Raw genomic sequence first — 27,926 nt, forward strand, 5'->3', positions numbered from 1 at the left:
TATTAACGTCTACAATAGTGAGAAAAATGCGTGTTTCAGGAACCCTTCTACATAATAAAAACTACAGTAGCACTTTAAAGTTGTGTCAATATCGTATGAAATATTTCTAAAAACCTTAGAGGTATATTAACTAATAGTTTTGTAAACACCATAATATTTTTTTATTTTCTATTTATTTTATTATTTTTATTAATGGTACTTTTGGATTGCTTTCCTTAGTTTTCACCATTTCCTTTACATTACCTGTGTTTTAAAACGTTTAAAATGTTTCTTGCTCGTGCTTTCAATAACACTGGTGCGTATGCTGCAGAATTCATTTGTTGGTGAAAATTATGAACTTTACAAATGGATAGGAGACACATGTTTTAAAAGACAGAGTTGCACATTCACACATCACAGTCACGCAACAGGCAACATTCGACAAATTCGCGCGATATTTAACGAGATCAACAGCGTTTCAGAATGGCGGCGTACATAGAAGGGTTGCTGTCAGAGATCTCTGGTCTGGAAGAGCCCATTGAAGAACTAAGAAGTTTACAAACTGCCGTGTTAGCGATCCCTTTAAATACACTGGGGGAGACTGTTTCAGGGCTGCGGCTACAAGCCTTGTTTTCGCTTTTAAATACCAATGACAGGTGTGTATCTCTGCAGTGACAGGGCGACGATGAGTCAAGACTCAAGGCAGGGGGGAGTTGAAATTAAACAGTGTTTACTACATCACAAATCACATCCAACGCGAATGTGAAAATGCTTTTGAAATATAATTTGACATGCAGTGTGCATTCAGTGGATATTGTTGTGCTGTTTTAGCCGGGAGTGTTTTAAAAAAGGAACAGTATCATTTTGCTGAGTCATATTTTGTAACTTAATCAAGATTTCCAATATATGGCAAAATTTACTCGCAGTTCACAGTTCATGGTTGATATAGTTTCGTTCAAGAGTAACTTGTATTGAAATTAATTTAGCTAAAGACAAGTGCAAGAAACAACGTAACATAATGTACAGCTTTCATGCATGTGAGTTTGACGCTCCTGAATATACACTATAAGCGCAGTCATAACAGTTATGCATTTTGTCGAATGTGTTACAGTATTACATACTGTCGTTCTCTTTTATTCATTACAAAAATGTATTCCTCAAAATGTTATTATCACCTTTGTAAGTGTACATTTCACAGCTGAGGGAAATGTGCTACTAATCTGCTCCTTTTTGATCTAAACCTGCTCTTTGGAGTTCAAAGAGCTTAACACATTGACCCCTGCCAAACCAGAGCTTGGTGAGGCTGTTTCCTGTATATTACTCGGGTAATTCAGAAGTGGGGAAAAAGAAGGGACTTAATGGGGACATCAATATGGAGCCTACTCACACAGCATGTATATTTTAAATAATAAGAGCATCTCAAAAGTGAAGTCTATTTAAATAACCACATACAAGTCACAACATAGCAAAATAGTTTACAAATAAAGGCAGTACAGTTTATCAAATCAGAAATGTAACTAAATTGGTCTATAGCAGGTCTCCAAATTCTGGTCCTGGAGGGTTTGTGTCCCTCCTGGTTTTTGTTCCAACTGTACCCTAAATTACATCATTGGATCAATTAAGCTTCTAATAAGCACTTAATTGGTCCAATTAAGTAATTTAGGATACAGTTTGAGCAAAAACCTGGATGGACACTGGACCTCCCAGACCAGGATTGGAGACCCCTGGTCTATAGAAACAAAAATTAAAAATTGTCAGCACGGTAAAGCATATTATAATCAAATTGAAACCCACTGCTGTGTTGAATTGATCTCCTAATATGTGATTAAAATTAACGTTTATTTAATACAGTGGGCAGTGCAGCTGATGCAGTAGTCCAGAGATCTCCAACCCTGTTCCTGGAGAGCTCGTATCCTGCAGGTTTTTATAGGTGTCTTTACATCATCAATGGCTATAGAGCTGGAACACCTGTTAATCTTGACTAATTTAGCCAATAATTGTGTAATTAAGTAACTGACAACTCAGTTGAAACAAAAACCAGCAGACCCAGTAGCTCTCCAGGACTGGGGTTGGAGACCCCTGCGTAGTCCATATTGACATCTAAAAGTAACGTGCTGTTAGATGTAGTAGGACGTTGTAATTGTTGGTAATGTATGCTTGCCACATGTAATGCATTATTAAAAAATAGTGGATAAATTGCTAACAGTTTTCTTTTTCATGGACAGTGAACAGATTGAACTTTGTGTGGCCATTCTTGGCCGAATTCTGCAGGTCCTTGAACCTGTTCACTTGGCCCAAAACTTTAGAGAAGAACTTCAAAGAGGTCTGAACCACCCAAGTGACTCAGTCAAAACACTTGCATTGGATCAAGTAAGCATTGGCAAAGTTTTCAATAAACATTTGCAATAAATCTCTTATAAAAATGTCAACGACAATAGGATTAATTTCAAATACAGATCTTAGTTTAAAATAAGTTTATCTTTGTCATTGGCTGTTCATATTGTATGTATACAGCAGGGCTTCTCAAACTCGATCCTGGGGACCCCCTGTGGCTGCTGGTTTTCATTCCAACCGAACTCTCAATTCCTTAACTAGACCCTTAATTGAACTGAATTATTTGCTTAATTAGACATTTTTTTTCTTATTTTTAGCTCCTAAAGAGTTGCAGATTTGAAGCTGTATATAACATTTTATAAGTAACTTGAACTGCAACTGTTTAAGAGTCTAATTAAGCAAATTATCAGTTCAATTAAGGGTATAGTTAATAGTAATTGAAAGCTCTGTTGGAATGAAAACCAGCAGACACAGGGGGTACCCAGGACTGAATTAATATGTACAGCGAAGTAATGCAGTTATTCATTCTTTCTTTTTTTTCTTAAGATCAGAAGGATGGTTGAACATTCAGAAGCTGTAACAGAAATTGCTAATAGCCATGAGGTGTTGAAGCAAGTCCTTCAGTGTATTGGAGTGGAGAAAGTATCTGTTGCTAATGAGGTAGAGTGTGATGTTTATTATTCCATTGTACTCTATCTTAATAACACTTTATTTTAATATAAAACATTAAAATAGAAGATATCATTTAGAGACCCAACCACAATAAACATTTTAAAAAAACTACCCCCCTTCCCCCCCCAACTAAATAAACAAATAATTAGAAATAGTCATTTCAAAATTGGGTTTAAAAATAGAAAACAAAAGCTCTACTACCTAATGTTGTAATAAAGCACTTGCATTTGTTAGTTAATCAAACATGTCAAGTATGTTATGAGAGACCATTTAACGTCTCCTATTGTCTTCAGATACCTCATTAATTGATGGTGGTTTGCTGAGCTCCACCACATACAGTGCATATGCTTATTCCTCATAATAAGTATATGTAAAACTGTTTTTGTATTTCCAGGACTGTATATTGTATTGGAAAGTTCCAGGTTATATTTGATGTATAGTCTATGCATCAAAACGATTCAGACAAATTCATATTTTGTCTTTTTTTGTGTAGGCTATAAAAGCACTTTCAAAATTGGCTCAGACAAAAGCAGGTTTGGATGCTTTATTCATGAGTGACTTGGTGCAAGACTTGAAAGATGCTATGACCAGGAATGATGTCATAAGATACAGGGTGTATGAGGTAGGATAATTGTTTGCTGTTGTTTTAACTTAACAATACACATCATCTGAAAATGATGTGTTTCAAGCACAGAAGACTCGCTAATCTGAACCCTGGTAGTGCAAACTGACCTATAAAGTTGTCGCATCATAACCAGATCATCTGTCTCTGTATTTTTTATTGCTGATTTTTGATGAAATAATAATTCTTTAGGGTCACACTCTACAGATTGAACAGGGTCCCAACTGAGTCTGCTGTATTGCTTAAGATTAAAATTCAAATATGGACCCATATGCACGATCATGTCCTTTTGTAGTCACATTCTGCACATTGAACACATACACACACACCTTTGTTTTATAATTTGTTTTCTATATGTGAGTGCACTGATTGAGTTTCAAGTGGTTTAACATTTGAATCGTGTTTGCTTCTATTTTTTTAAGCTTATTGTGGGGATATCATCTGTTTCTCCTGTCTCTTTGGGGTACTGTGCAAACAGCAGTTTTCTATCCCAGCTGATAGGAGAATTAACAGGAAATGACATTCTGGTTAGGTGAGTTAAAAACATTAAACTATTGCTGTAGTTACAGATTGTAAAAGCTTTGATTGTTAAAACTATATAATGATTTTGAATTATTCAGTTGGAGAGGTTATGGAAGTCATTAGCTAGGATAGGATGTATTTCAGTCTAGATTTCCCGATAGCCTGATTTTAAAATAATTTACAGTATATGTATTTTGCATTCAAGGCAGAATAATGTAAAAAATGTAAATTGGTATAAATGTGATTGATATGTGGCATGTTGGTTGAATTTGCATTGTGCATTGTACTTAGAGCCACCTCTATTGAGATGGTAACGACACTGACTCACAGTCAACATGGACGGCAGTACCTTGCTCAGCAAGGCATCATTGATAAAATCTCAAACATGATCATTGGTGCTGAATCAGATCCCCTTTCTGGCCTCTACTTACCAGGTAACATTTTCTTAAGATATAATGTAATGAATATACATGAGGCAAGGTGATTTAACATGGGAAATGATGCATTATTAATAGAGGATTTGTTCATGGAGTACTATAGCACTCATTAGTAAAACAAACACAGCACGCCACGAATGTTCATTGAGTGTTCTGTTTATATAAACTACAATGAATTAAAGAGCTGGATTCAGGATTATTTTCCTTAAATCAAGCTCCACACCTGCTTGGAAACACCATGTAATTTGGAACAATGTGATTCATTTTGTCGTTGGATTTCAGTGAATGTTAGATAGATTTCGAAACTGGATCCTGTAAAGAAAATACATGTATAGTTAGATATAGATATATACTTATGAACTGTTACTGCATTTAAATAGAACTGGTAGTGGATGCTCCCGCAATTAATGATAGTTTTAACAAAAGAGTAATTGAGTAGTATAGCCTATACTTTATTTGAAAGTTTGTGACGTGAAATTTGAAATCACTTATCAGCCTATTTACTCTTTCTATATTGCCTTCATAACTCTGTCCAGTCATGCAAGTATTACAGTCATATACTACTTTGTCATTAAAATGCCAACACAGGTTAGCAAAAGTAATTCTTCATTGTGACTAGAAAAATAAATTTGCATGTTGCATTCAATATACTGTTCACTTGATTTCACTAAGACCATTGCGTACATCTCTTCTTTAAAACAATAGTTTGAACAATAAATATGTGCTTCTCACTCTGCAGGGCTCGTGAAGTTCTTTGGAAACCTGGCTGTAGTGGACAGTCCACAGCAGATCTGTGAGTGCTACCCTGCGTTTATTAAAAAGGTCTTTGAAATGGCTGAAGGGCAGGATCCGATAATGACGGGAGTGGCTTTGGATACTCTAGGAATTCTGGGATCAAATGTTGAAGGAAAGCAAGTTCTGCAGAAAACAGGTACAGCATGGTATTCATTAAGAAGGTTACTTTATTATACTTACAGTTGAATACAATTTTATGGAGTTTGAATAATGTGATTTGTTACTTCTATTTGATTTTTTTTTTTAGGTGAAAAATTTCAGAATCTTTTGAAGAGGATGAGTCAACTTGCAAGAAATGCAACAACTGAGCTGAGAGTGCGGTGTTTGGAGGCGATTGCTTTACTGCTTACTCTGCCAGTAAGTGAGCACTTTTCATACTGGCTGCATAGCATGTCAGTCTTTAGGGGAATCAGCTGTTTGGTTACCAACAGAAACGTGCCTCTGAAGGTGTGGGGACAATTTCCCTCGCCATGTGAAGACTGCAATACTTCATATTTGTACTTAATATAACTGATTATGTTACAGGTTTTCTTGTTCTCTGCATTGGATTACACACAGATATACTGGTATTTGTTTGGATGCACACACACACACGTTAAACCTTTACATTTTACAATATACACTATTGTTAAATATTATTTTGATCAAGCACTGTTTATAAACGTTCTGGTAATGGTAACGAAGGTGTCCCTTGAATCTTGCGAAATCTCTTTACATTGTAATTAAGAGTAAAGGTTTCAGGTCAATATGATTTTCACAAGCAAAAGAGAACCCCTAACTCAGTGATTTATCAACCCACACAGCTAGCTGCAAGGATGTAAATACACTGATATTGTTTTTTAATTAAGTAAAAACCATTGACGGCATACAGTGTTTGATATATTTTAGTATATTAAAACCCTAAACAGGAATAATAAAACACTGAAGATGACACCTCAACGTTATTTGGAGCCTCCTGGTTTGGGAGCCTAAATGATGCTTGTTTCTTTAGGCAGAGCAGCAGACGGAGGACCTGCTTGGAATGACAGAGTCCTGGTTCAGTTCGTTTTCCAACCAGCCCTTGGAATTATTTAAGAACATCAGCTGCCAGCCTTTCCCTGAACTGCACTGCAGTGCACTGAAGGTGTTCACAGTGAGTACAGAACACCCTAGCTCTTAGACTTTGCAAGAGCTCAGAGATAGGAGCCTGTGCCAATAAGGATTTTTGCATTATTGCAACTACTTTTAAATTATCTTCGGTTAAGATGCTCATTTGTCTCGTTCTTATGTGGAAATATACATTATGTCTTAACCTACACTACATCATTGATGGGGTTAGAAGAGATTAGGAAATATATATAAAAAGGGGGGAAAAAATTAAAAGGGCATCAAATAGCATATGTGTTGTGGTGCACTTAATGCAATTGTTTAATAATTCTGCGTATTTTCATCTGTAAATAAAATCACATTTCTCACATCAATAACTTTTTGTGTTATTAAAGGCAATCGCTAGCCAGGCATGGGGACAGAAAATGATGATCGATACTCCTGGGTTTGTGGAGTATATTGTAGACAGATCAGCTCAGCCTGACAAGGAATCGAAGGATGCCAAATATGAAATTGTAAACACACTTGTAAATTCCAAATCGACAGCCGGAATTTTTGGGAACCAGCAGTACCTTCGTCTCAGGACATATCTACGCGAAGGACCTTATTACGTGAAAGCAGTTTCATCTGTGGCAGTTGAAGATGCAGAATAAACAGATCACTGCTGGAAACTGTCCAGAAAAGCCAGGGTTTGTTTCTCATTTTCCCTGATACTTGAGATATGAATATGAAAGTTTTCTCAGAAACAATATATGGTTAAATCCGGTGTTCTCTGTAATGCGAAAGCTCCAATTTTCTTTAAACCATGCGCTATAGTTTTTTTTCTACTTTTTTCTTTTTTTTTTTTTTTTTTTAAATATTATTATTATTATTATTATTATTATTATTATTATTATTGTTATTATTGCTTTGGAACATTTGCAACATGATTTCCTTCCTCAGTTTAATTTGATATACAGGAGAAGACACTGGTAAAATGCGCTCTGCATGTGATCTTTTTAGGTTTGTAAACTAGAGCCTTATATGAATTGTGTAATTATTGAAGCTGAATTGACACTTCTGAAACAATTTTTTTTTCTGATTAACAGGATTTGCTGTATTTGTGCTGTTGATGGATAAACAAAATAGATTTTTGTTTCTATTTCTATATTTTCATTAAGAAGTGTACACCTCAATAAAGAATTGAGTAGACACATACAGACGTGCTCAAATTTGTTGGTACCCTTACAGCTTATTGAAATAATGCTTCATTCCTCCTGAAAAGTGATGAAATTAAAAGCTATTTTATCATGTATACTTGCATGCCTTTGGTATGTCATAGAATAAAGCAAAGAAGCTGTGAAAAGAGATGAATTATTGCTTATTCTACAAAGATATTCTAAAATGGCCTGGGCACATTTGTTGGTACCCCTTAGAAAAGAAAATAAATAATTGGATTATAGTGATATTTCAAACTAATTAGTTTCTTTAATTAGTATCACACATGTCTCCAATCTTGTAATCATTCAGCCTATTTAAATGGAGAAAAGTAGTCACTGTGCTGTTTGGTATCATTGTGTGCACCACATTGAACATGGACCAGAGAAAGCAAAGGAGAGAGTTTTCTGAGGAGATCAGAAAGAAAATAATAGACAAGCATGGTAAAGGTAAAGGCTACAAGACCATCTCCAAGCAGCTTGATGTTCCTGTGACAACAGTTGCAAATATTATTAAGAAGTTTAAGGTCCATGGAACTGTAGCCAACCTCCCTGGGCGGGGCCACAAGAGGAAAATCGACCCCAGATTGAACAGAAGGATAGTGCGAATGGTAGAAAAAGAACCAAGGATAACTGCCAAAGAGATACAAGCTGAACTCCAAGGTGAAGGTACGTCAGTTTCTGATCGCACCATCCGTCGCTTTTTAAGCGAAAGTGGGCTCCATGGAAGAAGACCCAGGAGGACTCCACTTTTGACAGAAAAACATAAAAAAGCCAGACTGGAATTTACTAAAATGCATATTGACAAGCCACAATCCTTCTGGGAAAATGTCCTTTGGACAGATGAGTCAAAACTGGAGCTTTTTGTCAAGTCACATCAGCTCTATGTTCACAGACGAAAAAATGAAGCTTTCAAAGAAAAGAACACCATACCTACAGTGAAACATGGAGGAGGCTCGGTTATGTTTTGGGGCTGCTTTGCTGCGCCTGGCACAGGGTGCCTTGAATCTGTGCAGGGCACAATGAAATCTCAAGACTATCAAGGCATTCTGGAGCGAAACGTACTGCCCAGTGTCAGAAAGCTCTGTCTCAGTTGCAGGTCATGGGTCCTCCAACAGGATAATGACCCAAAACACACAGCTAAAAGCACCCAAGAATGGATAAGAACAAAACATTGGACTATTCTGAAGTGGCCTTCTATGAGTCCTGATCTGAATCCTATCGAACATCTATGGAAAGAGCTGAAACTTGCAGTCTGGAGAAGGCACCCATCAAACCTGAGACAGCTGGAGCAGTTTGCTCAGGAAGAGTGGGTCAAACTACCTGTTAACAGGTGCAGAAGTCTCATTGAGAGCTACAGAAAACGTTTGATTGCAGTGATTGCCTCTAAAGGTTGTGCAACAAAATATTAGGTTAGCGGTCCCATCATTTTTGCCCATGCCGCGGTCCCATCATTTTTGTCCATGCCATTTTCATTTTTTTCTTATTTACAATATTATGTTTAATAAAAAATCAAAAGCAAAGTCTGATTTCTATTAAATATGGAATAAACAATGGTGGATGCCAATTACTTACAAGTTTCAAGTTATTTTAGAGAAAATTGTGCATTCTTTGTTTTTTGTGGAGGGGTACCAACAAATTTGAGCACGTCTGTACATATATATGGATATTGGTGTGATTTAGAGCAAGTGTTGATTTTTACTAACATTTACTAATCATTCTAAACTAGATAATGGCTTTATACAATTAGTAGTAAGTGAACCTAATGTATGTTGCATCAGACCCATCAGAATGGATCTTTTAATGAACTTTGAGGATGTTTCTATTTTAAAGCACGTACGGGGAAACACTGTAAATACGCTACACAAATGGCAAAGCAGTGGTACATTTTATAGACTTCTAAGGAACACCTGAGCGTGTGTTACTGGTATGGATATTTTAAACAATGTATATATATAAAGTCATCTTTCCAGTTTGCCCCTGGAATGTAGTCTGATAGTTTAGTTTGCCATGTTCAGGGTAACACAGCATTTATAATAAGTTGGGTATACACATAATGTTACTGTGCTGAAGAATAAACAGTCATCATACGTAAATAAAATAAAATCAAGAATAGCTCATTTAACTAAATGCACAAACTAGTTTAACCTTAGTTTCTTAAAGCATTTCAAAATAAAAGTATTTTCAGAAACCATGATTAGGTAGACCTTGGTTTTAGTTGTTGACTGATTTTCTTTAACAATTCTTCACTAATCATATTCCCTTCCAAGCTTAAGTGTTCCAAGGAACATCCAATCCGAGACTGCAAAGATTCCAGAATGGCATTGCCACCTTCTTCTCCAATACCATTCCAGTCCAGATCTACCTTGCAAAGACTCTGATTAGCTCTTAACATATCAGCAAACAAAATCGCTCCCTCATCGCCCAGCTGATTTTCATCTAGAATTACATGACTGATTCTAGAATTGATCTTTAAACTATCAAATAAAACTTCCCATCCTGCAGTATCCACTCCATTGCTTTGGGCTATTCCCAAATACTGGAGTGGGGGTTGTTGTCTTATGAAAGATGCCACACACTCTATTCCTTTACAGGTAATCTGATTGCCCCCAATGTCTAATTCTGATAAGAGGAAGCCCTTTCCTTCACTTAGGCTTTGTTCGTTTTCTGCTGGCAGTGGTGATACAGAGATCTGCTTCTCATTTTCTTCTGGGATGTGAAGCTCTGTCAGTCTGTTTATTAATATGCAGATTCCATCATCTCCCAACTTGTTTCCAAATAACCTGTATGGGAAGTAAAAGCATGTGGTGATTTAGCATGGCATAGCAGCACTAAGCATATGAATCTGCAACTGGAAAGGTTGAGCATATTGCAATTTGGAGGGTGCCACCAGTCAGTATGCTGAAAGATTATTTTCATACTGTCAGTTTTCAGTCTGTATTATGTCTATGTCAAGGACATCTCTGCATAGAATATCTGAAGTCAGTTATGATTTCATCAACCAGAGGTAAAAGCACAATGCATTAAAATAAGCATATTACATTAACCCCCCCTTGCACGGATAATACTGTATACTTTGTGAAGACACATTTAATATAATTGGGTTTACTTACAGCAGACCTTTGACCTGTGGCTTAGCCTTCAACAGATGTGTGAGAATACAGGCTCCTTGTGGGCCAATGTTATTGAGGTTCAAGTTAATCATTTCCACTTCAGACTGGCTGTTCATGAGCGCTGTTACTAGAGACCCAAGCAAGTCATCAGACAGCCCTGTGTTTCTGAGGACCAGATGTTCCACTATATCACAGGCCTCTAAAACTGCAACCATGTCACCCACCTGCAATGGAAGTCAAGGCAACAACACTGGTAAATATGTAGTACTAGGGCTCATACAGGGTAAGTGTGATCCCTAAAAAAGTGCTTGAAAATAGAAACTGAATGAAAGGATCTGGGAGAAGGGCAGGTTTGTTCTTCAAGAATATTTCCACTCCACTTCGAATTCCAATTTTTAACCACACTTCCTCTAAAAAAAAAAAAAAAAAAACACTACAAGGCCTGTATTCATAAAGCATGGTTATAGTGTGTTTAACTTTAGATGTGGCTAAGTGGTACACATGTACTAATTTGAGTTTAATGTGTCTGGCTGAACGGGCTTTCAGCTAAATTCCAGCTGGTATTCATAAAACGCCTTTAAACATGCTTTTAACTGCTGTAGACGTGGCTAAATGTAAAATAGATACAAAATAATGTCCTGAAAATCACAATTAAAAATATATACAGTGTTACAGATGACCTTATGACATTGTGAATGTCCAAAAAAAATGTGAGTAGACCAATCAAAAGAATTATAATAATCAATAATGCTTCTTTCTAAAATACAATACATTTAATCCAATTTTCTATCAAAGAACTTTCTAATATGTGACCCAGCACTACTGTTGCTCTTAATTCATGTCTTTGGCTGGGTTTGGGAATCTGAACTATTTTGTCTTACTGTATTTTACATAACAGGAACCATTCATCTTGTGCCAGACGCTGATCCTCTTTCTCCATTTCCCATCACAGTGGTGGATCTCAACCAAATTGTTACGGTAGATTTGCAGGGCTTTTCAAAGACTACATATTTGGCACTGACCCCTTAACAGCTTAATGCTGTCTTCTCTGTTTGCCTGTGTGGAATTTGCCATGCTCCTTTATCAACTGCTTGTGTGACAAGATAGGATTGTGGGGGCGTTTATCAGCCTTAACTTCCTGTGACAGAGAGCGAATGAATCCTAATCAACAATCTTCCTCCTGACCTGTGAGGGCGCTGTATAACAGGAACAGTGTGCCTCGCACTGGATGGGTTGGCAGTTCATTCCAGGGTCAGTCGGAAGCCGGCCATCCAGGAAGGGAGCGGAGTCACAATGCCAAAAGTCATCATCCTAGTACGGTAAGCAATGTGTCAGTCATGGATTGGTGGAGACGTGATTGAACTAGCTATCGGAGGGGGCGTGACTAAGGGTATTTCAGGGGATATGACGATGCAATCTGTTCCTTTGTTTTGGTTATGGAAAGTCCTGTAAAGGACGGGTGATACTGAAAGTAACTGTGAGTGTTTTGTATTTGTATTTGTTATTAACTGTTTGTTTGTAATTATTAGACGGCTAAGCAAACCGTGAAAACAAATTAAAGAAACTGTTTGGACCGTGAACACTGTTTGTTGTCGTTGTTTGAGCACTGCATCACCTGTACACCTGCGCACTGCAAGCCACTTTGCCACACTTCCCCACAGGTACTGATAGGGTGGATTTGTGTGTGAGCATTTTAAGACGTCTGTGGGTTTCAAACCAGTTTTATCAACACTTTTGCATAATTAAATGGTCTTATGCCATAGTGAGTCAAAAGTAATCGGTTTTGAATCAAATGCATCAAACACACCAGCACACCAGAAATACTGTACTAACTAGAAAGGTTTGTAGCACAGTAAATCACAGCAATGTGTGCTGTGAATGATAATGCTATGGATCTATTAATAGTCCCAGTGGCTCCATCCTGCTTAAATATCTTGATTTGCATTTGCCTTGCTGGATGAAAACTCCTTTTCACTTTCCGATCATTTAGTTTGAGGGGCTGCCTGTGTCAGGTCTGATAGCACGTCCTTACAGTATTAAATAGAACAGAAATGCTACCACAGTACCTGCTTTTGAAGATACTCTGTTGTCTCCTGGACCTCTCTGCTCATCAACAACTTGATCACTTCTTCCTCGTCCATGTTGACACAACCCGTGGCTTCTGAATCACTTGCCCCATGGATCAGTTTTGAGCAAGGGGGGCCGTTCTTGGTTTCTTCATCTACATGGGTTTCATCATGCTGAAGTCTTGAAGGATTTATGTCATTGTCTATTGATCCTTGCCCTGAGAAGCCTTCATTTGTAGATGCATTCGGCAGTGCTTGATATGGGTCTGCAGATACCAATGTGTTATTAACTTGATTTATATTCTCCGGTTCACCTGTTCTGTTCTTTGTCTCTGATGGCTTTTTGCTAATTATTTCCACATTGTTTTCATTATTTATGTCTAAGGCATTACAATCCCCAGGGTCATTTTCCTTCAGGCCCTCTGGTAAAGTATTGCATGCATATTGGTCTGTACTTTTATTGTCTTCCTTCGAATCAGTATTCTCCAGTTCTTTAGTTGGTGGCATTGCCTGATCGCTCTGAAAGGTTCCATCCTTGCTTTTTAAGTTGTTTTTTCCCGGTGAATGGAGTTCATCAGAGGAGTTTGCCATCACACTTTTCCTTAAACTTAAATACAAACGTTTTGCCTCTTTTTCTTGTTTAGACCATTCTGATGATTTGCAGTTTTCTGTAGATATGTAAGAATGGCAACTGCTGGTATCATCTTTGTGAACATTAATAACCCTGTTTCTTTTAAAAGCTGCGTCTTCAGATATAAGTTGTTCAGTTGGTGAAAGTAGTTCACCTGAAACAGGGAGAAGATGGGAGAAAAAAGGTATATTTTTCTTGTTTCAATCACAACTTTTTTTTATAACAATGATTTTTTTAAAGAAATTGCAGCTAAATAATTTTTAACAAAATAATTTCATAAATCTTACCCACTTTGCACTTCCGTTAGCTAAACAGGTCTCAGATGTGCAGTTTTTTTTTTATCATTTTAAAACATGACATCTGGTACTGCTTAAGGTTAAAGGAAGCTCTTTGTTTCTATGTCTTTCTCTCGCATTATCTGTTTACACTTGCACTTCCTGGGTCATTTCACCTCAACAGTGTCTTCTGGCTCAAAGCATGTTACTGGCTGACAGCATGTCAGTCAATAGAGGAAGTAGCTGAAGGGGAAATGACCCAGGAAGTGCAAGACAGTCTAAAAGCATAGCTTGCAAACCAGAGATTTATTTAACCTGGAGTAGAACTAGATATCAGTTTAAAAAATAAAATACATGTTTGCTAAAATAAAAAAAGGCTATATAAGAATGAATGTGCATGGTAGAGAAAATATATTGAACTATTTTGTTAGCTGCAATTACCTTAAAGGTGGCATAATATCTAATACATTTGCTTAGTGCAAGTGGTGAAATACAAATGGCATTTGCCTAATAAATCATAAATCTATTAAAAGATTCTTTTTTTGGCGTCGGAGGCGACACTTTGTTGTGTGTTTTGCTCCTCCACACATTTAGCACATTCAGCAAGTCATTTATGACTTACAATAGAAACAAACATCCCTACAGGAAAATATATAAAAACAACTGCTGAAAGTAAAAGCCTAACAACTACAAATTACTTACACAGGGTCACAAGTAGAGGCCAATTAGAGCTTTTGGTCATATAATATCTATAGATGCTTTGAGAAGTTATAGTGCTGAATTTATTTGGGAATGTATTGAATTACTACCATTATACACACATTTAAAAAGGAGAATCAAAGACCTCCACTAAACCTGCTGTCCAATAGAGTGGAGCATACTCGCTCAGTCCGTTGATAAGTAAACCCACCACTGGCTGGGCTGCTTGCCAGTCCTCTCTGCCATTCCTTCCCTCCGAAGGAATGGGCACTCCCTGTGTGTTCACTAGCATCGCTCGAGTCACTCAGCTCCACCTCTGAAGAGCAACTCTCTCTGGGACTGAAGACAGAGTACAGTTTCTCACGGACCAATCTGATGTGTTCCACTAACGAAAAAAAGTTTAGATTACTAAATGGTAGCAACTACACCAAGACACAGCTTCAGCAGTTTTCTGCTCATTTTCTGCACATTTTAAAAAGTCAATATACTGCATTTTTGATTGCACTTGCTTTCTTTTCAAACTTAAGTGGGATACTTCAAAAGATACATATATAGCTCTAGAGCAGGGTCTCCAACCCTGGTCCTGGAGAGCCCCTATCCAGCTGGTTTTATATGTGTCTTTACATCATCAATGGCTAAAGATCTGGAACACCTGTTAATCTTGACTAATTAAGCCAGTGTTTGGTTCAATTAAGTAACTGAGAGATTGGTTGAAACGAAAACCAGAAGCCCCAGAAGCTCTCCAGGACCAGGGTTGGAGACCCCTGCACTAGAGCCATCCGTTGGAAAGCCTTGGTCAAGTGGATCACATGGCATGTGACATGTAAATGCGCATACAATGCAGGCTAGATGATTTTATAACTTTACAGTAGATTTCTCCGTTTTCTGGAGCCGGTGAGTGTTGATTAAATGTTTCAAAGACACGCTGATTGCATTCCACTGTACTCTTGAGGTTTCTTGTGATGGAACACACCGTGCTACTTCAATTCTTTGGGTGCTGTTGTTTATTTTCTGTTAGTCTGCAGATACACAGGGTTGATTTTTTAATTTTTTTAAATTTAGTCGTCGCCAATGGTTTTTACCCTGGTTTTCTCCCCAATTTGGAATGCCCAATTATTATTTTTATCCCGGTTCACCACTACAACCCCCTGGCGACTCAGGAAATGGAGGCTGAAACACGTCCTGAAACGCGTCCCCCAAAACGCGTCCCCCAAAACGCGTCCCCCAAAACGTGTTCCTGTCAATCTGTCATATTTCGTGCTGCGGATCAATAGCGAAGCCACCAGACCCATAGTGCCGGAGGACAACACAGATCTGAATGGCTCCACTGCAGACCCGCAGGCGCCCTATCAGCCACAGGGGTCGCTGGTGCGGGGTGAACCATGGATTGTCCTGCCGACCTAAGCCCTCCCTACCTGGCCAATTGTGAGCCACCCCCTAGGAACCCCCGGTTACAGTCGGCAATGACATAGCCTGGATTCAAACCTCTGATCTCCAGGCTATAGGGCGCATCCTGCACTCCATGCGGAGCACCTTTACTGGATGAGCCACTAGGGAGCCCCTGACACACAGGGTTGATTAATGTCAGTAATGTTACGTATCCATGTCCTTGCTTGTGAAGATTAATATCCTGTTACTTACCATCTTCGTTGAACAAGTTCTGTTTGTCGAGGAGGCTGTCATGACTATTGATGATTCCTGTGTACTGTGCATGACATTGGTCTACCCTTTTATATCTTTCATGATAGGATCCGTCTGTACTGAATAAATCCACGTCGTATCCAATCTTCAGCTCCCTTTTCTGTTCCCTTTCCTCATCATTATCCTTGCTATTTCGTTTTACATCCCATAATACATCTTTTGAAGGGTGCTCTTTATTTTCTTTCCTGGTTTCTGCTTCTGTTTCCTGTTCTTATTTAGACAACATAAAATATGGGTACATTTGTATCAATCTGCAAAAGGGTAATAGTGTGCTAGTTGTGTGAAATGTCTTGTGAATGTTTACTGTGGTATACAGCCAATAAGCACTACAGTGTTGTCTTTAAAATGTTTGTATATTCTAAATAAAGAAGGAAAAACAAGCAAAGAAATACAAGATTTTCAACAGCTGAAAAGTGGGACCAGTGATAATACTGCTTGTGCTAGAAAATGGATTTAAACCTTTGGTTTAAAGCAGAGAAGTATAGTAAATTAAAAGATTATTATGCATATATAACAAGGGAAATCACTGAAGAATTAACTATAATACATAATAGAATAATATCCTAGCTTTTAAGTAAACTGGACTAGAATCTTGTAGTCTTTCATGGCATAAAATGGATAGAACATACTGTAAGATTACAGGCAGTAGGTTTTTGCACTCATTAAGTTTAACTTCTTCAGTGAAACAATACAGCGCTCACCATTTATTTGGATATCATTTTCAATCTTTTTGTCTTTTCTCTTATGCTCTTTTAAGCGCTTCTGTTTTCTCAAGTGTTTTCGGTGTTGGGTGCCCAAAGCATTATTATTTTTGAACTCTGGGTTTTTTTTGTGTGGCTTTTGAGAATGTGTTGTCAAAGGTTTCAAAGTCAGATTCTTTCTCTGTGTTTTCCTGACAGTACAGTCCTCATCCAAACCGTCAGTGTCCTCACCACTGGGCTCATCCCTTGTGTTTCTGTGTTGTTCTTTCTGTTGTCTGTGGCAGCTGTCTTGCTCTAAAAGGCAACGCGAGTCTTCTTCACTATCTGTTGATCCATTCAGTGTTCTGCGTCGATGGTTTTTATGTAACATCAGTAACGTTTGTTCCTGTTTCTCGGTTATATTTTTCGGCAAAAACATTGTGGATGACACACATGATTCATTTTCACCTGGAGCAGAGATAAAGAAGGGCATCAAACAATCTGTAATATACAGGACAAAACACGCAGGGAGGTGTGAGGCAACACATAATGTTCTTTTTCACAAAGTAATGTCTGGCTTTTTATGACAAATGGTTAAAAAAAATATGACAGTATTATCCCAAATATAAACACATGCACTTGCCCAAGTTTCTGCTTGTTTATTTGTAGATAAGTGCATGCTTCTCTATTAGCAAAAAAATATGTACTTGTAGCCTTTTACTTTGATCTATATATATATATCGCTTATAATCACAGTAGCAAGACAGTTCATAGGCCGTTTATTTTTTCTTTTTTCTTTTTTTTTTTGTACATGTAACCTATTCAGAATGTTATAATAACCCCACAGTACTGAAGCTATAGTTTTTCATAAATTCAAAATGTTTACACAATGAAGGGTTTACTTTATAAGGCAATGTTGAACTACAATGTATGTTCTTCATTTTAAATTATGAAAGAATGTAATAAGATACCATGGGATTACATACCGGTACCAGTGAAGTCAGTGTCTGTGGAATATTTGTCATTTGAAATTTCTTGAGCGCTGTCATGCTTATCGTCAGCATTTTCAAATATGTTGTGCTTTTTATTATTATTATTATTATGTATTTCTTAGCAGACACCCTTATCCAGGGCGACTTACAACTTTAACATTATACATTATTTCACATTATACAGATATCACATTATTTTACATACAGATACCCATTTATACAGTTGGGTTTTTACTGGAGCAATCTAGGTAAAGTACCTTGCTCAAGGGTACAGCAGCAGTGTCCCCCACTGGGGATTGAACCCACAACCCTCCGGTCAAGAGTCCAGAGCCCTAACCACTACTCGCTTGCTGTGGTTCTGGTATTGTCATTGCAGTCTGTTAAAGAGTATTCATTTGAATGTCTTTTCATATTATTAGAACAAGCTGTTGACCCATTCCAACTAATCTTTTAGCAGGGAAATATTTTTTTAGAAATTCGAAGTTCAGTTAATGAATTAAAATGTTTGTAATATTTATTTTGATAGAATTAGTATTCCCCTGATAGAATTCCATTTCCCAGGACAGATAAATACATGTGTATGTACAGTACTTTACATGCGTTGTACTTTATCTGTGTAATAAGCTACAATCTTGGGTAGGTAGCAAAGAATACAGTTTGATGGTCCATTCCGTTAATAAAAAAGAAGGGTTCACCTTTTTCTGGACTTGCCCCAGAAGAAACAGAACCAACAGGATCTTGTTTCCCTGCTTTTGTTTTCCATGTGTTCCCTTTGATTTTCATGTTCTGAACCAGGGCGCACCTATGAAAATAAACCATGCTTCTTATATCTAGCAAAACTGCTGCATGCACCCATACTGTTTATTACAAAGTGATGAGAATGTAAGATAGAGGTAGAAATACTGCAGCGGTAGGGCCTCGTTTCTGTTCAGTGCAAAGTCTGTTCTGGAAAGAGAAACCCAATGCTAAAGGTTATAAAACTAAAAATGAAAGGTGCTTGTATGGATCTCTTGTTCCCTGTCCGCCACGGCACAATTAATGCAGGTTATCAATCCGTCCACTGAAAACGGGGCCAGGAGTATCTACAGACAAACTGAACACAGCTAGAGTATCTGGATTTCCCTCAGTTGTCAGGATCAGTGTATTTGCTGTGACCAGAGCACAAGGTTTCCTACCTGTAACAAGGTGTCCCTCCACTAAGCTGAGTCACCCGAAAGCAGCTGTGTTTGCCCTGCTGGAAGCCAATGCTGTACCTGTATTCACAGCAGGAGCTCATTCGGGTGGCCATGAGGCCATTGATAAACAAGGTAGCACTGAACGGGAAGCCAAAATGTCGCTTTGAAACAAATCGGAATTGTTCTGCAAAACACCAGAAAAACTGAAAATCAAGACACCAATTTCTGACAGCAAGCTGCACGATACAGACCCACCCCACAAGAGTACAGAGTGGTTTTCTAGTTTCTCTGACCTTGTGTCAAAATAATCTTACAACACCAAATACTGTATTTGTATACAAACTATCTGATGCAAAAGAAACCCAGATGGCTGTTAGCGTCAATCAGTATAAGGGTATCAATATAAGGATCTCCTATAAGTTAATACAATGTAATAACATATTAAAAATCACAAAAAACATCATTATACTCAGGAATACTATTAAATCTAACAAAGCTGTTTTTACATTTTAGAAAAATATGTTCTATGCACGGGATGACACACAGGTACTGGACATTAATCATGATGTATAAATATTAGAATTCTATGGCTTTCAATCTTTGGCACATCAGTTTTATATAAAATGGGATCAAATCATCACCAGTAATGATGAATGGCTGGCATATGGAGAGCAGCTGATACCTATGTTAGAATTCAAAACATTGACTCTCAAGACAGCATACCTCCTGAGTGAAGGTATCCTTTATAGACACACATGTTCTCGCCTCCACAGGTCTGCTGGAACACTTTCAGTTCCTCCTTGGAGTCTGTGCAGATCCCTGGTCCGAGGTATAACATTGTCATTGTTACATTGGATTGCTTGGATGGTCTCAGGCCTTTCCGGCTCTCCTGTGGAAAACATGGTTTCGCCACCTGCAAGATGTTTGTTCTGGTCTTTCAGTACTGCGTTTAAATAAATCCTGAAGTAGTAGTGTTCAGATTTTTGAAATAGCTAAATGCTCTCAAGATGTAGCTCAGTTGGTAGCCCCACACCGTATTGACTGCGTTACGGCAGCTGTTAAAATATTTAAGAAAAGTTAATAAAGTTATTTCGAGGCCACACTTTTTTTCTCAATATTTATAAGAAAGAAAAAAAAACCTTGGCTCCTAAGTAAGTTTCCTTTTCTTAACGTGTACATCTTGAAAGCGATCAGCTATTGCAAAAATACCATCTGCACAATGTACTTACTTATTGCAGTGCTTTAGTATTTATTTAAATTCAGATTACTTTTCTGAAATATCTTTTAACATTGTGTTTTGGTTCATTCCATTTTTATAAAAGAAGACCTTTGTGACTGGTGTTTAAGAACGACAGGGGTATTAAATTGTGGCTTTGGACATTTTTCATACCCTTGTTTTTTTACTCAATTCTATGTTATTTTTTAAAATTTGTGCCAGGTTTAGAAATCACAATCTGGTTCTTCACAGACTTACAGAATCCAAGTTTGGAGTTTTGTATTGTGAAGATCGCTGTGAGTCAGTGGAGGACTCTGGCTTGTGAATCACTCTGGAGAGATAGGGTGAGGAGTGCCTGATGTTGTATTTCATTGTCTCAGGGTTCAGTGGGGAGCGCTTCTCTCTAATAGTTGGCAGATATGGGTCGCTGGCCGCCCCTCTGTCTCCAAATATGTTCTGCATGGCTGCTTTGTCCAACTGTAAAGAAAAAATCAGCATGAATTACAACTTTGAAACTATTGTTCACAATTTAAACTGTTTGTAGCTAGCAGATTAATCATTAATTCCATCCCTGCCAAAACCTTGTGCAGAATGTGGCTGGAGCTTAATTGATTAATTGAGGATCAATCAAGCCAAGCTAGAGTCTTTGTTTGCTGGGGAGTTTTGGAGAGGGTATGTATGTACTGTGTCACCTCAGCAGTGACTTTGGAGCCAAAGCATGTTACTAGATAAACCATGTCAGTCAATTTCAAGGGAAGCAGCTGGTTGGTTAATGACAGGATAGAAACCAAGAAAATGCAACAGCTTTCAAACAGAGATTTCTTTAACCTAGCGTGTACCAGATATCATGTTTTAAAATAGAAAAACATGTTTAATATGTGTGTCTTTCAAAACCACACTTGAGACATATTACGTTACATTGAAAGTACACGGCAGGTGAGATTAAAACGATTGTTTAAGCTATAATCACTTTAACGATAAAAGGTTAGTAATATAAATGGATCACAGGAAGGTACCTGATGAATTTCAAAAGCTCTTAGATCCTCAAGTAAAAACAAGCCCTCTCCACTCCCACTGCTGGCGAATATGCTGTCCTTTGTAATAGGGTGGAGACGCACTGGCCTCTGGCTTCTACCCAGTGTGCCGTATTTTGGGTGATATATAGTCTACAATGAATGCAATAATAACATTGAAGTACATTCATAATGCACAGGAAACCACAGAACATAACAAAAAAGTAGAACCAAGCCTTTAGGCCTAGTGTTGCCTTGTTTAATTCAGGGGAGAACCTAGCCCCTCAAATATTATATTAAGCCACATCAACTCTGAGTCTAGATTATTTGGGCTGTCCAAGCAACTACTGAGGCATGTCAGGTTCAAAAACAGATTAAATCACTAAAATAGTTACTCAGTCAAAAACGCCCTTTAGGGCCGAAGGAGTCAGACACTTTTCCATTTCCACCTTCCTGTTTTCTCTCCATATCCCACTATCTGCAATTCCTCCAGAAAAAAACACAATGTGTGTATGCTTTTAAATATCACCAAGCGCATCGACAGTAACTTGCTTTGTGTGTTTATATTACAAAAACAACTTCGCCTCAAGTGAGGCTTGCTGTATAATTAGTTTCTGTTGTTGTGCCAAAGAAATGTTTAGCCAAACTTGAGAGGTTCTGTTCCTAAATTAAAGAGCTTTTAATGATGTCCTTTTAAAATGACAATCACCATCCTCCCCAATCATCATTCAACGCTACGCACAATGTAAATACTTAAAATTTCAAAACAGATCGTCCAAGTTTAAGCAGCATTACTGCAACCAGTTCTGTTTGCACATAGGAAATATTCATTACTTCTAAAAGAAGAGCTGATGGTGATCAGTACATGGTGCTGACTCACTGGCTTAGTTGCCATGCAGTTCCCAGAGGTTCCGATGTTGCTCAGTGATGCAGTGGGGAGGGGTGAGAGAGACCAATCTTCCTCCTTTACTTTTTGTTTCTTCTTCTAAACGAAATATAGGGTCATGGCATAAAACAAATAAGTAATTAATATGGAATCCTCTGTATGATAAATAATAAGTAGATTTCAAAGTGATTTTATTTTCTATTTTCTACCTTTACGCTTCCCTTTCATGGTGTTCTCAATAATGATGTGTAGTTACACGACATATACAGTACAGACAGAGAGAGTAGGTGGGGCTGGCAACGTTGCAAAGTCACATTGTCACATGATTTGTACAGGATGAGGAAAGCTGCTCAACCCTGGCACTTAGGATTCTCCGGCCAAGCTCAAAGCCAGGTATGAGAAGATTTAGAGAAAGACATGAAAATAACTCAGGAAGGAAAGAAAGACAGATCCACATTTAAGCTTTTTTTGGAAACTGATTTGTCTCACAGGTTCATTGGTATAACTCCTTTTATTATTTGACTACCAATGAAGCATGACTGGGTTGGACATTTGTTGATATTTTACCGGTTGGTGTCTGCAATTGTGGCTTGGAATCTTTGAAATAATATACAATTCCAGAAAAGGTTGGCCACAATCTATATCTGCCCATGAATGTAAAACATACTTGCCCTATCATCATCTCTCTCATATAAGCACGCCTTGTCAAGGAGGTTTTGTAGAACCACTCTGTTTCTTCTGTGTTGCTGTTCTAGCATATAAACCCTCTTGGATGTCATCTCTCCCTCTCTTCCAGTCTGCAGAACAAATCAGTTAAAAAAAAATCTGTATTTGTCATCATATAAAAATAAGGGAATATTGTAATGTTGTAATTTGTCTTTTTTTTCTAAAGGTAGGAATGATTTTTCAAGTTAATTATAAATAGTGAGCATAATTATACAGTTAACCAAAGAAACAACTTTAACGGTGAAACATCAAAATTTGCTTCCAGCAAAAAGATGCTTCCACATAAATATGATATATGCGGGGGTCCCTGAGTGTCTCATGTGGTAGAAGCACAGCCACGTGGTACGCACGGTGTCATACAGCGCAGGTCCACGTCCTGGCCGCGCGAAGTAGGCCGGTCTTTGTTGGGAATTCTGAAGGGAGCATTGTATTGGCTCTAGCGCTCCCATGGGTTAGGGAGGCAAAACTGGCAGGGACTGTTTCTCCTGATCGCGCTACAGCGAACCCTGCTGGCCAGGCCCTCAGTGAGCTCAAAGGCGGACACCTGTAGGGCTGGCCTTTGTCCTCCAGAGGTTGATCACTCGCTGACATTCGCTCTCGAGTTCCTGGGTGAAAAAGCTGGCTCAGTCGTGGGATCAGAGGACGCCCACTGAACCTTCAGGTCTCCTGAGCTGCATGGGGAATTGCTTCAGTGAGGGGAAAAGTGATTGGGCATTCCAAATTGGGAGAAAATTGGGGGTAAAATAATAATTGGACACACAAAATGTAAAATATATATATATATATATATATATATATATATATATATATATATATATATATACTGTATATATGCAGTGTGATATTAAAGCATATTTAAAATTGTTTGCTTAAACATTGCATATAGTCCAAATACAGCCAACTTCACAAATCAAAAATTGTATTTTCTTTATTATTTTCTTCTTTCTTTAATTTTCATTTTTATTTTTATAAATCAACTTATAGCTCAACTGATCCTAGATGTGATTATATAAAAATGAATCTGGTACTGGGGTACATTATTATAGAATTCATATATAATGGTCAAAACTAGCTCTATAGTCTGCTATTTAGATTAAATATAAGAAGGCATTCGCAAAGGTTTGTAAGAACCATACAAGTATAAGGAATTGGAAACCTTATGAAATTTGTCTTGATTAAAAAATCCAGGTGCCTACATCAACCTGGCCATTGAAACTTGAACACGGTGAAGGACAAAGGAGTATCGGATGTCAGCGATCTGTCAAAGTGACAGCGTATTTTTAGAGGGACTAATTTTCTTTCTAAATAATACATGAAACAAGTTATTTGCAAGATGTTATGGAGCTTCATTAGGTCATAAGAGTTGGGGAATGTTTCTGGAAGACTCAATGTTGCTTTTATTGTAAAATTCTAGGTGACGCAAAATGTATGCAGCGGTCCAGATAAGCTGCGTACCTGCCGTTTTTACACATTAAAAAATCAGAAATACACACTCAATTTAAATTGCATGCATAAAAATAAGCAGAGCAATTTTGCTGCACAGCTTGTCTGCAGCTCTAAAACTTCCACTAACAACTACATCTCCCAGAATACAGTGTCTTCAGTTACTAGGAAACTGCACGCAAGAAAAACCAACCCAACAAACATTGGACGCGTTAAGTAAATGAGCCACTCAGAGCAGCTCAGTGAAAGAACCCACTCAACGGCATGCTCAGTTCCATTCCCTCTGAGCAGCTGAGAGCGCTGCAGAGCAGATTTCATCTGTGATCTGAGTGAGCAGAAAAAGTATCGCTCTGAGCCGCTCAGTTACTTAACGCATCCATTATCCAATCTCTGGCTAGCCCTGTCGTCTTTGCAGCCAAATCACAGTAAGAATAAGACAAATTCCAAGCTACCCAGGTTGAAGCATAAACACCCCAGTCCAGTTACAAATCCAACTGGAACCATCGTCAGAGGCAGCCTCTAAAAAAATGTGCCTATAATATTAAACACACTGTTCTATAATGTATGCATGTCGTTATTTTATATTAACGTTTTAACATGTTCACTGAGTTTAAGAATTTAATGTTAAAATAGAAGTAACGTAATTAATTTTCACAGTCAGTATGAAACCTCAAAAAAATGTGCTGAGCCGATAAAGAACCTTTTAGAACACACGTGTGGCGGTACAGGAGTTCAAAGTAACATTGCAGTTAAAATGGAAGGCTCTTTTTTCAATGCCTACCCCATTACCATTAAAGATTGTACAGTATTTATCGAGATTACTTGTGACTTCAAGGTAATGTTGCATTTTACCCCCTGAAAATACAAGTTACTCCCAGACCCAAACCCTTATCCGGAACGCTGGCTGTACGTCATAAGTATGTCATTATACAGTCCATATACATTCAAGGCATATCTCTTAGAAATAGCCACACATGCATTTTCTATTCGTGTTTTTATGAATTTGGAAGGCTATATAAAAACTACCAGTGCATTACAAACTCATAACACCAAAATGTTTGTCTTACAGTTTTACCTCAATGTTATTTTACTGTATATTCAACAAACATAATAGACCACACAAAGTGGAAACAGTAAAAAGTATTTATAGACCAAATTATTATTATTATTATTATTATTATTATTATTATTATTATTATTATTATTATTATTATTATTATTATTCAACAAAGCCGTAATTCAGCTAGGTTTTTATTTTATTTTTGGCTGCTGATGTAATAGTCCTCTACAGTATTAACAAATACAAGTCCTAAGAATGTGTCAGTTACCAGCAATGGAAATCCATACAGTATGATATAACTAATAAACAAACATCTTACCTCAATAGCTGGCTGTCCATTGTGTCTTCCACTTCAGTTAAAGAATGGTAACAATAAGGCCTCTGTGACTGCACTGTTAAGGTACAGTACTGTAAGTCTCTGTCTTTCTTGGCTCTTCTCACACCACTGATGTAACTCAAGATGCAGTCAAGTTTGTTGCTAAGATCAGCTTGAGGTAACAACTACTTCCTTAATGAATCTTTAAACGCTACACCAGTTTTCTTTATATTTGCATATGCATATTGTCATTTGGAAAATAAGTCATTTCAAGTAATTATATTCTAAATTATTATCCTTTTGAAAGTCTAAAAAGTGACAATAGTTTCAGATGAGGTCACTATTGCATAAGAAGTGAATCGGTATCAGCTGCTTCAGTTACTGATAACAAGAAACAAACATGACTGATACGGATATTCATACTGTCTCGGTCCCTAAGGAACTTTGTCAAGAAACTTGCTTTATTCTGCAAATTTCATTATGTGGAAATGGAAATTACAAATGGGTAGCGTGGGGTATTTAAAAAAACTAATATTTTTTAACTATCAATGGTAAATTAATTGAGAATAATCCATTTGGATGCTCTAATTCACATGTCCCACAAATGTAATTAAATGATTTTCAGTAATATTTAATAGCATGTTCAAAGATATGTTTTTAGTGCAAGGGTATTAACACTAGTCTGAAAACTGAAGCACAACCAAAGATTTTCTTTAAAATGTATATAAAATGCATGTCACTCCTAAAGAACAAGATTAGTGCAACGTTTACCAAACATTTCCAGCAGAAAACATTCACAAACTAGCACTATGGTTCATATGCAAAAGTACTCATTTTCAATTAAGCATTACAGACGTTTTCTTGGCAGTAATGGTCCAACTGGTTTTGTTTTTCTTCCACTGGGAGGAAATAGTTTCTTAAAATAAGTTCCTTTTTCCATTCTGTTCTTCTTTTGGTGCTTAGGGATATTACTTCCTGCTTCTGGAGATGAGGTCTCAAGCAGGTTTTCTGAGATTATTTTTTAGGGAATCATTTTTCCAGCCACTGTTTTATAATTCAAAATAATACCAAACCCTCATAGACCCAGGCCTCTCAACCAAATGGAAAATGTATTCCAGACTAGATAACTGATTTGAAAATATACAGCTCTAATCATTCACACATAGCTGTTTCCTTACAGGAGCGGTGTTAAGGTCAGAAGATGGATGGTAGAGAGAGGAAGGGAATACCTCCTGGAGACACATTGATCATGTCTAATAAACCCCTTGAGTAGTTCATTCTTACAGGGAATGCAGCTCATGTGCAGATATTAAGGATTTAATAGAAACTCCAGTAACATCCCTGACACACAGTCTGTAATGTAGAAACGTTGTATTTCTCTGTTGCAAGTCAGTTCCAATTACAATGGGAAAACCAGTAGACTTTGATAAAGGGCTATCGTTGTGCAGTTCCTGGACACACATCCCTCTTAAACAATGTAAAAACCTTGCAGACTTCCCTTTAAATGCTTACCACAGTAAATGTGCATGGTAGTTATACTATGTATTTCCTATAGTTTACCATGGTTTGCCTTGTTTTTCATATACTTTACCATACCTCTTAGTGCTTCAGAATGCTTTACCATGCTTTCACGACTGTATTCTTTACTACAGTTTTACTGTGGTAAATGTTTTAACGTGTTGCCGCATCCAGTAAGTTATGTCCGGACACCATATTGAAAGTATAAAGGCAGGTGTTCCAGACTTATTGTCTGACGCTGCGTACTGTATGTGAAATCAGAAACACAATACGTTTTGATCAGGGTTAGACTGTTCCACAGAACAATACATCTGGGTTAACTCTGTCTACACACCTGATAGGTAGCCCAAGCTATCAGCCTACATTACCGAGATGACCTCTATTGATTCTGTGTTAAATGGTTGGGGAAACCCTTTGATAGCCACTGGTGCCTGCAGCATGTAGTCATGATGTGCTTCTCGATGCCGTTTGCCTTGTTTGGTAGACGGGCAGTAAAACAAATGCAGTTTCATGACTTCGATTTTAGTGATATTGTATCCATGTGAAGCCAGGGAAGCTATTTGTCCCTAACTTGATACTTGATCGCAAACCGGCTTCCTTGTTTTATACTTGGATGCCCTCTTGACACGAGTCATTGTCCTAGTTTCAAGACGTGATTATTAGAGAGTGTGTTTCACAGTGTCAGACCTTGTATTTATCCAGTCTGTACAAGCGACTGAGCCAGAAAGGACAAGGATCTATAAAAAGGAAATTTTGCCTAAAAGTGATGGCCA

General features: G+C 37.6%; 1 protein-coding gene across 1 annotated transcript; it reads left to right on the forward strand.

Moving 5' to 3' along the window:
- The first annotated feature begins 404 nt into the window (after positions 1–404).
- On the forward strand, positions 405–7,275 carry LOC117421929 (26S proteasome non-ATPase regulatory subunit 5-like). The gene is made up of 10 exons (XM_034036441.3): positions 405–635; positions 2,205–2,349; positions 2,860–2,973; positions 3,479–3,607; positions 4,030–4,139; positions 4,421–4,563; positions 5,306–5,497; positions 5,609–5,718; positions 6,353–6,493; positions 6,843–7,275. Exons 1-10 carry the CDS (start codon positions 463–465, stop codon positions 7,098–7,100), a joined length of 1,515 nt encoding a protein of 504 aa, XP_033892332.2. The 5' UTR covers positions 405–462; the 3' UTR covers positions 7,101–7,275.
- The last annotated feature ends 20,651 nt before the right edge of the window (positions 7,276–27,926 follow it).

This window comes from Acipenser ruthenus, chromosome 31 (genome assembly GCF_902713425.1).
Source record: "Acipenser ruthenus chromosome 31, fAciRut3.2 maternal haplotype, whole genome shotgun sequence".
NCBI lineage: Eukaryota > Metazoa > Chordata > Actinopteri > Acipenseriformes > Acipenseridae > Acipenser > Acipenser ruthenus.

Excerpts from the sequence above, each read along its gene's own strand:
- LOC117421929 (XM_034036441.3), top strand. The coding sequence starts at position 463 with ATGGCGGCGTACATAGAAGGGTTGCTGTCAGAGATCTCTGGTCTGGAA. Across the intron at positions 2,350-2,859 it reads AAACACTTGCATTGGATCAA|ATCAGAAGGATGGTTGAACA; the intron begins GTAAGCATTGGC and ends TTTTTTCTTAAG. Across the intron at positions 6,494-6,842 it reads GTGCACTGAAGGTGTTCACA|GCAATCGCTAGCCAGGCATG; the intron begins GTGAGTACAGAA and ends GTGTTATTAAAG.